Here is a 12,953-nt window from a genome sequence, read left to right on the forward strand (position 1 = left end):
GGATTTATATTAAATTTATATATAGCAGGATGGCCGGAAGGGTCTTAGAAGAGTAGATCGTAAGATGAGGTTTCATCACAGATCGTAAGACCTGAGAGGCCGTATTAATGTACGATATTACGATACTGAAGGTCAGGGTGGACCCCGCGGGCACCGGACCTTATCCGGATCAACAAAAGCCGTTTTAACGGGTTCCCCCTTAAAGGAACCACGAGATAATGGATAGGAGTGAATTTTTTTACTACATTATCTTCACTAGGACATATTGCAGGCTTCCTGTCCCCCGTCGAGGCTAGTGAAGAGGTGAAACGGATAGGCGCTATCCGGAAGCGAAGGCGTTTTCCAGCAGAGCGCAGACGGCCTTCTGCAGTGTACCGGAGATCAGGGCGTGGAGCTCCCCTACCAGTGTGTTCGCCAGTAGGTTGTACAAGGGCGTGTCCAAAGGTCCCGCTCCCTTCTCCTTGAAGTGTACGGGTCTGTAGGGCGGCATGAGGAGCGGTTATCACGGTATAAGGGTGAGTTATCGTGTTATCATGTATACACACACACTCATGTTTCACATCCACACCTCTATAATCACCTTTGTTCTCAACCTATTTCCCATTTACCAACTTCCACTGATGCCCCAAATACCCCCCCCCCCCCCACTCCCCATCTCCACCCCATGCTCTCATACTGCCCACAACCTCCATACCCCTCACTTACATCTCCACTCTCTCTCTCTCTCTCCCTCACACGCTTTTCTGCTAACCCCTATCACCCAATCCCTATCCATCCACGTGCACCCACTACCCGTCCACCTCCACTACCTACCCCAACTCGGAGATGTTACAGTAGGCGAAGGTCAGCTCTGACTGGTGGAGGAAGACATCAGTCTCGAAGCTCAAGTGGACGAAAGCCATCTTCAGAACGTACTCCAACTCCTTCCCGAAGAGCGCCAACCACAGACGGAATGAGTATTCCACCTGAAGTGGGAATTAAAATGGGTTAGGCTTCCTTAGCTTCCACCTCCTGGCTTGAACCCCGTAGTTTGGACGTCCTGGCTTCCTCAGACGTGGCTTCCCCGCCGTGCTGTGGGGCGGCGTTGAGCAAGGGCGCTGTAGTAGGGAACTGCGATAAGTGCCAACAATTCACAACACATTAGGACCGTGCGTCAATAAATTCAAGCGTAATTGACGCCGGTGTTATGTATTTGACGCCCAATTGTCGCCTGATCGCGCGTCAGGGCGTATTCACTTCGATAAAACGAACGCGGATCGGATTATCGGACGACTGGATCGTAAACAAAGATCGAAATCTACATGAACGCCGCGTTCGTGTAAGGAGATGTTGAATCCGGATGTGAATCCAAACTCACAGCGGCTTGTATGTGTATGTTGATGGGTGAGTATAGCGGGTCCGTTCGGCTTGATGAGGTTTCCGTGAGTTGTACTCATCTGTGTGCGGTGAGTTACGACCCATCAAGCTTCCGGTCTATGCGACAATATATAGAAATTGGCAAAAATTTATTCATTACGTGAATAAAAATGTAGCAATCACCTCGCTATTGCGAACACCGCCACGATTCAGGGGATCCGTTCAAGCCCTTCTTAGGGTTAGATAAACATTAGATATTTTAGGATAGAGTTTCAGACGCCAGCGGTCAGATCAGAGCCTGAAAATGACTCCTTCAGAGAAGTCAAGTCACCGTCTGAACGCGCCCATAGGCGCCAAATGACCGCGCTCACGACGGACCGTTCAGAGCGATCAAAGAAAATGAGGGTTTGACACGATTTTGATTTAGACATTTATTGACGCTATTGTTAACTCTAACTGGCCATTTTACCCACAGCCAAACCACCCGGCATCACTTATGGAAGCCAGGAATCATATACACCCTCGTTCAACTGCTAATATCGCCTTTATTGCAGAGTTTCCAAATGTGAAAAGAAAATGCAGTAATAGATTGCTTTAGTAATAGATGTAGTCACGTAAGCACGTTCAAACCGCTCAATAATGACAGTTATAATTGCGTAACGATTTGGTTTTTATAATATTTGGAATTATTTTTGATTATTATTTTTTGGGGTTTTGTAACATTTGCAAATTTCTCGCTCAAAGGTAATGGTCAATTAGGCCTACCTGTAGGTCAATTAGGCCTACCTGTAGGTCAATTAGGCCTACCTGTAGGTCAATGAGACCCTACCTGTAGGTCAATTAGGCCTACCTGTAGGTCAATGAGCCCTACCTGTAGGTCAATTAGGGTTGCCTGTAGGTCAATGAGCCCTACCTGTAGGTCAATTAGGCCTGCCTGTAGGTCAATGAGACCCTACCTGTAGGTCAATGAGACCCTACCTGTAGGTCAATGAGACCCTACCTGTAGGTCAATGAGACCCTACCTGTAGGTCAATGAGACCTACATGTAGGTCAATGAGACCTACCTTGAAGATTGTACCTGCTCAGATTGTATTCTGGGATCCATATTTCACCATCAAGGTAGTCCTTTGTGTGAGTTTCCGTTAGGGCTGCAAACATTGACCTACCTGTAGGTCAATGAGACCCTACCTGTAGGTCAATGAGACCCTACCTGTAGGTCAATGAGACCTACCTGTAGGTCAATGAGCCCCTACCTGTAGGTCAATGAGCCCTACCTGTAGGTCAATGAGACCCTACCTGTAGGTCAATGAGACCCTACCTGTAGGTCAATGAGACCCTACCTGTAGGTCAATGAGACCTACCTGTAGGTCAATGAGACCTACCTGTAGGTCAATGAGACCCTACCTGTAGGTCAATGAGACCCTACCTGTAGGTCAATGAGACCTACCTGTAGGTCAATGAGACCCTACCTGTAGGTCAATGAGACCCTACCTGTAGGTCAATGAGACCTACCTGTAGGTCAATGAGCCCCTACCTGTAGGTCAATGAGACCTACCTGTAGGTCAATGAGCCCTACCTGTAGGTCAATGAGACCTACCTGTAGGTCAATGAGACCTACCTGTAGGTCAATGAGACCCTACCTGTAGGTCAATGAGACCCTACCTGTAGGTCAATGAGACCTACCTGTAGGTCAATGAGACCCTACCTGTAGGTCAATGAGACCCTACCTGTAGGTCAATGAGACCCTACCTGTAGGTCAATGAGACCCTACCTGTAGGTCAATGAGACCCTACCTGTAGGTCAATGAGACCTACCTGTAGGTCAATGAGACCGACTTCGCCTCTCCAAACGGCTTCGTCCTCGTCCCCAACATACAGGAGCGTCATGTTCCCTGCTCGGTGGATAGTTGACAGACCTCCCAGTCGACCCCCGTCCACCTCTATCTGTCCTTCCAACGTTGTGTTGAAGAGCTGCAGAGATAAGGTGACATGAGAGACAATCAGAGACAGAGAGACAGACAGACAGAGACCGACAGAGAGAGAGAGACAGAGAGAGAGAGACAGAGAGAGAGAGAGAGACAGAGAGAGACAGAGACAGAATGCCTTCCCGGAAATCCGATTAGCCACCAACATCATAATTGACTGATCGTGTTGTCAAGTGGCTTGACAAGTGTCAGTGGCTTGACAGGTAGGTCTCTGTCGGTCTCTGTCTTGTCAGTGGCTTGACAAGTGTCAAGCGGCTTGACAAGTGTCAGTGGCTTGACAAGTGTCATGTCACGAGTCTCTCGTTATCAAGATACTTGCTGTCAAATTCCAATATCAGGAATTGGTAATATCTGCTTTACATGTGGACTAAGAGACCAGCAGACTCGTGGACTAGCAGACTCCCACAAGTTAACTCCCGGGTACCTATTTACTACTAGGTGAACAGGGACCATTAGGTGATAGGAAACGCGTCCAACCATGTCTATCCAGCCGGGGATTCGAGCCCGGAATTCCCGATTTGAGAGTCGAGAGCGAACCCCACTTTTTAACTGGGACCCCGGGACCCGAAGACGTCCCTTACACATATAGGTAAACTCTATGTGTTTGACAAAACTGTTGTGTTAGTAACTTTGCAAAGATATAACAATTATTTGGCTAAATTTGTATTAACACAATCCAATTTAACAACTTTATATTGAACGAAAAAAGTAATACAAACTAGCTGCGGTACGATGACCAGACCACACACTAGAAGGTGAAGGGACGACGACGTTTCGGTCCGTCCTGGACCATTCCCAAGTCGACCCCGGGCACAATCGACTTGAGAATGGTCCAGGACGGACCGAAACGTCGTCGTCCCTTCACCTTCTAGTGTGTGATCTGGTCATCATACTTCAGCCACGTTATTGTGACTCCTCGCTAGCTGCGGTACCTGGCGGTGCCCGGGTCGACCCCCAAGAGATGAACTTACGGAAACAGTGAAGTTACCGCTGTCGCCTGGCAGGCCCAGAGGATCTTCGCCGTTTTCTATGATTTGGCGACGCATATTAGCGAAAACGTAATCAAAATATTCGTTAACTGAGTCATCCTTGAAGTTCTTTCTCCTGTGGAGAATTATGTATATATATATATTACTTAAATATATGTAAAGCGTCAAGAAAACATATTAAAAAGCAGAAAAAAGACCCATGAAACCCCCCTCCTACCCGCCAAAGCCTTGAATGCAAAGACATTTGTCTCAAATTCAAAATCTAATTCGTGGTAAAAAATCCACAGGAACATTAGGAGGAATACAGCGACCTTTGACAAGTCTCTGTATTCCTGTCCCCTGTCCTGGCCACTAGAGGGATAATTAACCCGCGGGTAAATTTGTGTCAATTTACATCAGTTTTGGGTTTTTGAAAAAACTCGTTCGTTTAAATGTCATGAAATATTTCATGAGCAAATATATATAAAATCATTTAATAATTAATAATTGAATAATAATAAACATATAATATAAAAAGGGTAGGAGAGAGAGAGAGAGAGAGAGAGAGAGAGAGAGAGAGAGAGAGAGAGAGAGAGAGAGGAGAGAGAGGAGAGAGAGAGAGAGGAGAGAGAGAGAGAGGAGAGAGAGAGAGAGGAGAGAGAGGAGAGAGAGAGAGAGGAGAGAGAGAGAGAGGAGAGAGAGAGAGAGGAGAGAGAGAGAGAGAGAGAGAGAGAGAGAGAGAGAGAGAGAGAGAGAGAGAGAGAGAGAGAGAGAGAGAGAGAGAGAGAGAGAGAGAGAGAGAGAGAGAGAGAGAGAGAGAGAGAGAGAGAGAGAGAGAGACAGAGAGACAGAGAAAGGGACAGAGAGACAGAGAAAGGGACAGAGAGACAGAGAAAGGGACAGAGAGACAGAGAAAGGGACAGAGAGACAGAGAAAGGGACAGAGAGACAGAGAAAGGGACAGAGAGACTGAAAGAGACAGAGAGAGAAAGAGAGAGTGAAAGAGAGAAAAAAAAAGAAAGACAGACAGGCACACAGACAGACAGACAAACAAGTCAACACAACCCCCACCCTCCATGAAGGATGGTGTTAATCTCGTGCTTGAGGGCCTCTTCCATCAGCGGCATGTACTCGTCCTCCAAGGCCCTCAGAATATCGGGCGCCAGCGAACTCAACACCCCATTGACGAAGTCCGCCATGTTCCCGCCCCCCATAACGTTCTCGAAGTCCACCTGACGAACCAACAAGACACAAACCCATAAGATTTCTTTTAAATAATTGACGATTTTCTATGCTACAATCTGTATTTACCTTTGTAACAGAGAGCTATGTACCGTGTGTATATATATATGTGGAGTTGAGATATATTAAAAGCAACAGAGAGTCTTATGCGATAATTTTAGCAAAATATGTTCAGTAATTGGCAGCTGTTTTGTTGTTAATTAAATTATATTTCTCGATGAATGGTGTAGATGATGAGTCCACACGGGAGACATCTCCCGTCACGCAGGGTGCAGTCGCACCTCCACAGATCTCCAGTATCATCTATTGATACTGGAAATGGCTCAAAAGGGCCACCACTTATGGGCTATTCATGCCCATGCCACCTTTTGGGTGGCTTAATCTTCATCATCATAATCAGATGATGAGTCGAGGGACTCAGGTCAGCACTACTCACCTCAGTGGTGTTAAAGTCTGCGTAGATGGTGAGTTCTGAGACGCCCAATTCATCGTATTCATCAACGCCCAGCGCCACTTCGATGCTCAAGTTCGAGTCGAAAGCGTCCAGCCTGTAGGCGAGAAGTCTGTATCTGAAGTACTACCTGGCACTGCCCAAACGCTTCCTGGTCCCTTACACACACTACATACCACCTTCCCTACGTATGGGGCCTGACGGCTGAGTGGACAGCGCTCGGGATTCGTAGTCCTAAGGCTCCGGGTTCGATCCCAAGTGGAAACGGAAACAAACGGGCAGAGTTTCTTTCACCCAGATGCCCATGATCACCTAGCAGTAAATAGGTACCTGGGAGTTAGACAACTGCTACGGGCTGCTTCCTGGGGGGTGTGTAACAAAAAAGGAGGCCTGGTCGAGGACCGGGCCGCGGGGACGCTAAGCCCCGAAATCTAAACCATGTCTAAACTACGAGCTCCAAGTGGGATTTATTTTTTGTTAGCTATAAATTGCAACATGATCTGGTTTCTTGTTCTTTATTTAGGACTATTGTCCTATATGGGTTACTCTGTGGGGCTACAGGCTATGAAGGGGCTGTTCTGATAGGTCACAGAGTGTAGGTTATGTACTCTGTGAGGACAACAGAGCCCCAATGGGGCTCTACACTAAACGAGGCTCTCTGCGGGGGCTAAAGGCTATCAGTTCGCTACACTGTCGGTTTAGGCTACAGGCTGTAGGATACAGGCTGTAGGCTACAGGCTGTAGGCTACAGGCTGTAGGCTACAGGCTGTAGGCTACAGACTCTGGCGAGATTCTACAGGGGTCTCGGTGTATAGGTGGGGCTACGCTCTGTCTCTACACTCAATTGATCTGATACTCTGTGGTATTATATTCTGTGAGTAAGGCATATGATGTTTAACTACAAGTTGTGCGCCTTCTGATTCTCTACTGTCTCTTCCATCTCTATCCCCTTTTCCCCCTTTCCTTTTCCCCTCTTCTACCTCCCATCTTTCTTCTGCATTCCTGTCCTTTCAACAGTTCCATTTTCTCTCTTCTTCCATTATTAGGAAGAGGATTCACATCCATTATTTTCCCCCCATTATCTTTTGCTCTCTTATCTTCGTATCAGATATTCTACCTTTCTCTCCCTCTTCTATTTCCTTCTGTGCATCTCTCCCTCTCTCACCTGAATGGTCCGTCGCCGAAGATAGGGAAGATCCCAATAGCTCCGAAGATATCGTAAGCGCCATCGATGTCGAGGAGCTGGAGGCCGAGAACGATGTCAACCTTGAGGAAGAGCAGGTTACTGTCGACCAGATCGATGCTGAAGTTGGACAGGTTTTTGATCGAAACCTCAGTCAGGTTCCCGTAGAAGCTGCCCGGACGAAACAGAGTAAGAAGAGGATGGGACACACGTCACTGCTGATTAGTTTATGAGTTCACTGTGCACAAAGAATTATATGAGTCTGCTTACTTAGTCTCCCCTGAGGTGATGTTTAGGGGCAGGCTAGCCAGGAGGAAGGGGTCGAGGGGCGGTATCCCTAGGTCCGGCCATCCGATGCTCATCTGTTCTCTGAAGTTTTCCAGCGCCTCGACGATCTGGTCGTCGATCACGTTCCCGGGCGAAGGGAGGGAGTCGACAGCGCTCGAATCCCACGGTAAGAAGATCAAGTCATCCTGTATCGATGCTTGAACTCCTGGAGGGACAAGCGCCTCATGAAAACATTGAGTTCCCAACGCGTAAGTCAAACACTGTATTACTAAGTCAGTATTTGACTAAAAGTCCGGTTGACCAGATTCGAAACGATGACCCGAAACGTGCTTCGTTCTTTCTCCATTCTACACTGCCTATATTTTCCTTAGTTAGGCCTATGTATAAGCCCCCAATACATAACTACATTAAATTGAAATTGAGAAAAGAATTTCTCATACTGAATGGAAGATTTATCCTTCCATTTCTACGAAGATTCATCCTAGGAGACTCGAACCGCTCCCCCCCCCCCACGGGCGTGAAGCAGAAACTCTACCACTGAGCTATTCACGTAGCCACAATATGAAAGATTTCAGAGGCAGCAAACTGCTGCCCAACTGAAATCTTGTATTCCCCGGCTCCTATACCCACGCCCATCCCGTGGGCGGAAGTGGAAAGACTTACAGGGGTAAACAATGAGTTCAGGAACTAAATCCAATGATTCATTTAGCTAAACAAGGTACAGTCTTCATGAACCTGTTAGGTTAATGTATATACCGACAATGGGTTCAAGAGCCGGAGCTCAACAGACTGTAAGCCACACCTCACTGTTGTGGACAGTTACTTGACGGTCAGCAGCAGGAGTTGACAGTTAATATTGGCCTAATTAGAAAAATTGACAGTTAATATTGGCCTAATTAGAAAAATTGACAGTTAATATTGGCCTAATTAGAAAAATTGACAGTTAATATTGGCCTAATTAGAAAAATTGACAGTTAATATTGGCCTAATTAGAAAAATTGACAGTTAATATTGGCCTAATTAGAAAAATTGACAGTTAATATTGGCCTAATTAGAAAAATTGACAGTTAATATTGGCCTAATTAGAAAAGGAATTAATTCTTATTGATCCCCACTAGTACAGAGCTAGGAAATAACTCCATCTTAACAATGGTAATCATCTAATTTGATTTATTCATTATTAACTCATAATTCCCATTTTCTTTTCAGGGATATTCCTGCGCGGGCCCCTAGGCCTATATAATTCCCATTAACGGGGTTAGGAACTAGCTTCTAGCTTAGAGATGTCCCCCCCCCCTAGAATACAACCCCACAACAGTTGGCTAACTCCCTGGTACTTATTCTCTGCTAGGTGAACAGGTGCATGAGGTGACAGGAACACCTTGCAAGAACAATTACCCCAGAACTAAGTCTTTCGGAACGGTTAAGGGTCTCAGGGTTGACAATACTGCGAACCTAACATGTTCTCAACCTGTCTTCTCATCCCGCTTTCCCATCCTCATCCTGTCTACCTGTCCCCAAGTATGGGAAACAAAATTAGGGCATATCTCACCACAACCAGAGGACGCCAATGCTGACAAAAGCCACACCACCAAACGTGCAGCCATTGTCGCTGATTTGAACACACTGGACCTCTCGTCTAATGCATTCCCCCCTCTCCATAACCCCCCTCCTCACTCACAACTCCTCCCCCCACCCCACAACACCATCCCCACCCCTCTCCACCCAATAAAAGACTCCTAATATACCCGCAAAAACCACCTACGAAACGCCAGGTTTAAGAGAAAACCTACGCGCGTTTAAAAGAAAACGGAGGAGTATTTGGGAAAGCCTAAACATAACATATTGAATAATATATATATTATATATATATAATATATAATTGAAAGTTGTGGCAGTATATCAAATGAGTGTGGGAACACTTGCCAGTCCCAGATGCACCTGGCTGAGCCATGTGGACCTGCTCTCACGAACGCCAAGCGCGGATTCTCACACTCCTGATAGCACAGCACCTTAAATTGAAAACAAACTATACGTGACTTAATACAATATACTGTATTCAAAATACAACTGCCACCTTGCACCAACTGACACATATAACTGCAACACAGCACATATAATAAATTGTATACTGTTACGGATATAGATTCTTTATTCTGTTGTATTATTCTGTATGAAGGAATACAGTATGTTGTATTATCCACCCAGAGTATTACTGCTTAGAAATACAACTTCATCCGTTTAATTCTATCATTTTATGTTTAGGTAGTTATCAAGTGAATTCAAATTTTGCTGCAATGTGCATTTTAAATTATATTTTATATATATATATATATATATATATATATATATATATATATATATATATATATATATATATATATATATATATATATATATATATATATGTCGTACCTAGTAGCCAGAACGCACTTCTCAGCCTACTATGCAAGGCCCGATTTGCCTAATAAGCCAAGTTTTCCTGAATTAATATATTTTCTCTAATTTTTTCTTATGAAATGATAAAGCTACCCATTTTATTATGTATGAGGTCAAATTTTTTTTATTGGAGTTAAAATTAACGTAGATATATGACCGAACGTAACCAACCCTACCTAACCTAACCTAACCTATCTTTATAGGTTAGGTTAGGTTAGGGAGCCGAAAAAGTTAGGTTAGGTTAGGTTATGTAGGTTAGGTAGTCGAAAAAACATTAATTCATGAAAACTTGGCTTATTAGGCAAATCGGGCCTTGCATAGTAGGCTGAGAAGTGCGTTCTGGCTACTAGGTACGACATATATATATATATATATATATATATATATATATATATATATATATATATATATATATATATATATATATATATATATATATATATATATATTGGGTTTATGAGAGAACATAGCATTGATGTTTTTACATGGTTGTAAAGCCTCTGTCTAGAACAGTGTTTCGGGCAGGTCCTTAATTCATTCATTTATTCATTTTATTCATTTAATCTAACAGATAATATTAAGTAGGTAATTTGTACCAAAATTGAAGACTGTTATCAGGTACATTTTAAGAAATTTTGAAGAAAATTAATTGGTTTCATTATACTAAAATTTGAGGATTATCAATAGGTACATTGTAGTATAATATCATTCGATATATATTGATATGTATATCAATGTTGATATATTAGCATATTTTGGTAGCAGTCTTTCCTGTAGAGATATATTATTAAATATGACAGAAAAAGTAAGATTAATAATTCTAACACGAATTTTTCTCTATCTTTCTTACGTTTCTTTTCACTGTTGATGGTAATTCAAAAATTACTTTGAAAATGTAATAAGTTTTACGAAACGCGCTCAAGTGTCGCGTCAGACTAGAAATAAAAATGAATTTTGGAGAATTGATCTTTGAATTACCACCAACAGTGAAAAGAAACGTAAGAAAGATAGAGAAAATTCGTGTTAGAATTATTAATCTTACTTTTTCGGTCATATTTAACAATGTTGATATGTATATCTATAATGATATGTATACATATCTATAATGATATGTATACATATCTATGTTGATATATATACATCTATCAGCTTGAGCACCTGCCCGAAACGTTATGTGTGACCTGTTTTTACATAACCACCAACATATTTACCTGAGTTTACCTGAGAGCCATTAACACTAGTGGCCTCGACGAGGACAGGAAGCCGGTGGCTTGTCAAAGGTCCCCCCCACCCCTATAAGTGCTTTAACAACCCATTGGGTCGTCTGGTATATTTACCTGAATTTACCTGAGTGCTACTATCTCACTAATAGCCTCGACGAGGACAGGAAGCCGATGGCTTGTCATGGGTCCTCCCATTCGACCTGATGATGTTATCTATTTGAATCTTATTAAATCAAATAAATAGTTCAAGATAAAATTGTGGATAGAGGGGGAGCCGGTCGGCCGAGCGGACAGCACGCTGTACTTGTGATCCTGTGGTCCCGGGTTGGATCCCAGGCGCCGGCGAGAAACAATGGGCAGAGTTTCTTTCACCCTATGCCCCTGTTACCTAGCAGTAAAATAGGTACCTGGGTGTTAGTTAGCTGTCAAAGCTGCTTCCTGGGGGTGGAGGCCTGGTCGAGGACCGGGCCGCGGGGATACTAAAGCCCCGAAATCATCTCAAGATAACCTCAAGATAACCTCAAGATAGAGCACAAGAATATCGTCCAATATTCTTGAGTGTATTAAGTAGTAACTGAACTCAAAGAATGTCATACTATTTGGAGCCCAACCACTTGGGCTGGACGGTAGAGCGACGGTCTCGCTTCATGCAGGTCGGCGTTCAATCCCCCGACCGTCCATACAAGTGGTTGGGGCACCATTCCTTTCCCTCCGTCCCACCCCAAATCCTTATCCTGACCCCTTCCCAGTGCTATATAGTCGTAATGGCTTGGCGCTTTCCCCCCTGGTAATTCCCTTCCCTTCATGCTATTTGGCCTGAAACCATCGCTAACAAGTCAATCACAAATTGTTGGAGTGAGTCCTTGTTCAAGTTTATTGAGACAAGAAAAAAATACATCTCAAAGGAATAGAGTAGCTTAGGCTATTTCTACCCCCCCCCCCCCTGAGTCCTTGGGCCAGATTCAGGAAGCAGTTACGCAAGTACTTACGAACGTGTACATCTTTCCTCAATCTTTGACGGCTTTGGTTACATTTATTAAACAGTTTACGAACATGAAAACTTGCCAATCAACTGTTATTATTGTTATAAACAGCCTCCTGGTGCTTCGGAGCTCATTAACTGTTTAATAATTGTAAACAAAGCCGCCAAAGATTGAGAATAGATGTACAGGTTCGTAAATGCTTGCGTAAGTACCTTCGTGAATCTGGCCCCTTGTCTTGTTCGGCAAGCAAGCTTATTTCAATTTCAATTTCAAGGTTCGGCAAGCTTACAATCTGATGAGTTCAGTACTGAGGGATTCATCACCTGCAGCCACCTGCCGCAGGTGATGAATCAACACAGCCTAATTTGGCAATTAGAATGTCACACACTCAATATTAGGCAATTTTGCAGCCTAATTCTGGCAATTAGAATGTCACACTCTCTGGTGATTGTTAAGTCTTTAACACTAAGCGTAGTTATCGTTTCTAAACATATCATAACCCTTCATAACACCCTTTCAGAGTCTGTGATATCCTCGTTTTCTAATTCCCTGAAACAGTGTGATTTTGACGCCATATTGGAATTCCTAGATCCTGTTCAATTTCAACTTTGTCACAGGCATTTTTAGCATCCTTACCCGTATAATTACGCTTCTCAACACCTTATATGAGATGGAATCAATACAAATGAGATTCTGAAACTCTGTCCACCAATCATGGCGATAAATATGGGTGTTACAGCATTCTTAATACCTATTTTGCATGTTGGGTTTCAAGGGCTTGAAGAGCTGACTTGGAATTACAGAATCCATACATACTACAGTATGTTTCAGTGTGTT

General features: G+C 43.8%; 1 protein-coding gene across 2 annotated transcripts; it reads right to left on the reverse strand.

The window, feature by feature from the left end:
* LOC123746560 (uncharacterized) lies at positions 1-9,119 on the reverse strand. Of its 2 annotated transcripts, none has more exons than XM_045728145.2 (9): positions 9,024-9,119; positions 7,454-7,676; positions 7,166-7,354; positions 5,986-6,097; positions 5,379-5,539; positions 4,312-4,444; positions 3,171-3,326; positions 814-965; positions 1-476 (listed from the first exon to the last, which is right to left on the reverse strand). In XM_045728145.2, the coding sequence occupies exons 1-9, from the start codon at positions 9,076-9,078 to the stop codon at positions 320-322; spliced, it is 1,338 nt and encodes a 445-aa protein (XP_045584101.1). In that variant the 5' UTR covers positions 9,079-9,119; the 3' UTR covers positions 1-319. The 2 variants fall into 2 exon arrangements, with proteins under 2 accessions (XP_045584101.1, XP_045584100.1); XM_045728144.2 differs by having other exon boundaries at positions 5,986-6,112.
* Positions 9,120-12,953: the final 3,834 nt, after the last annotated feature.

This window comes from Procambarus clarkii, chromosome 90, assembly GCF_040958095.1.
Source record: "Procambarus clarkii isolate CNS0578487 chromosome 90, FALCON_Pclarkii_2.0, whole genome shotgun sequence".
NCBI lineage: Eukaryota > Metazoa > Arthropoda > Malacostraca > Decapoda > Cambaridae > Procambarus > Procambarus clarkii.

Bases quoted from the DNA above. Each gene is read 5' to 3' on its own strand.
- LOC123746560 (XM_045728144.2), bottom strand. From the start codon at position 9,078: ATGGCTGCACGTTTGGTGGTGTGGCTTTTGTCAGCATTGGCGTCCTCT. The intron at 7,355-7,453 runs GTAAGCAGACTC...TCGTCCGGGCAG, and splicing joins ATCACCTCAGGGGAGACTAA to CTTCTACGGGAACCTGACTG. The intron at 4,445-5,378 runs GTGGGGGTTGTG...AATTCTCCACAG, and splicing joins AACACCATCCTTCATGGAGG to GAGAAAGAACTTCAAGGATG.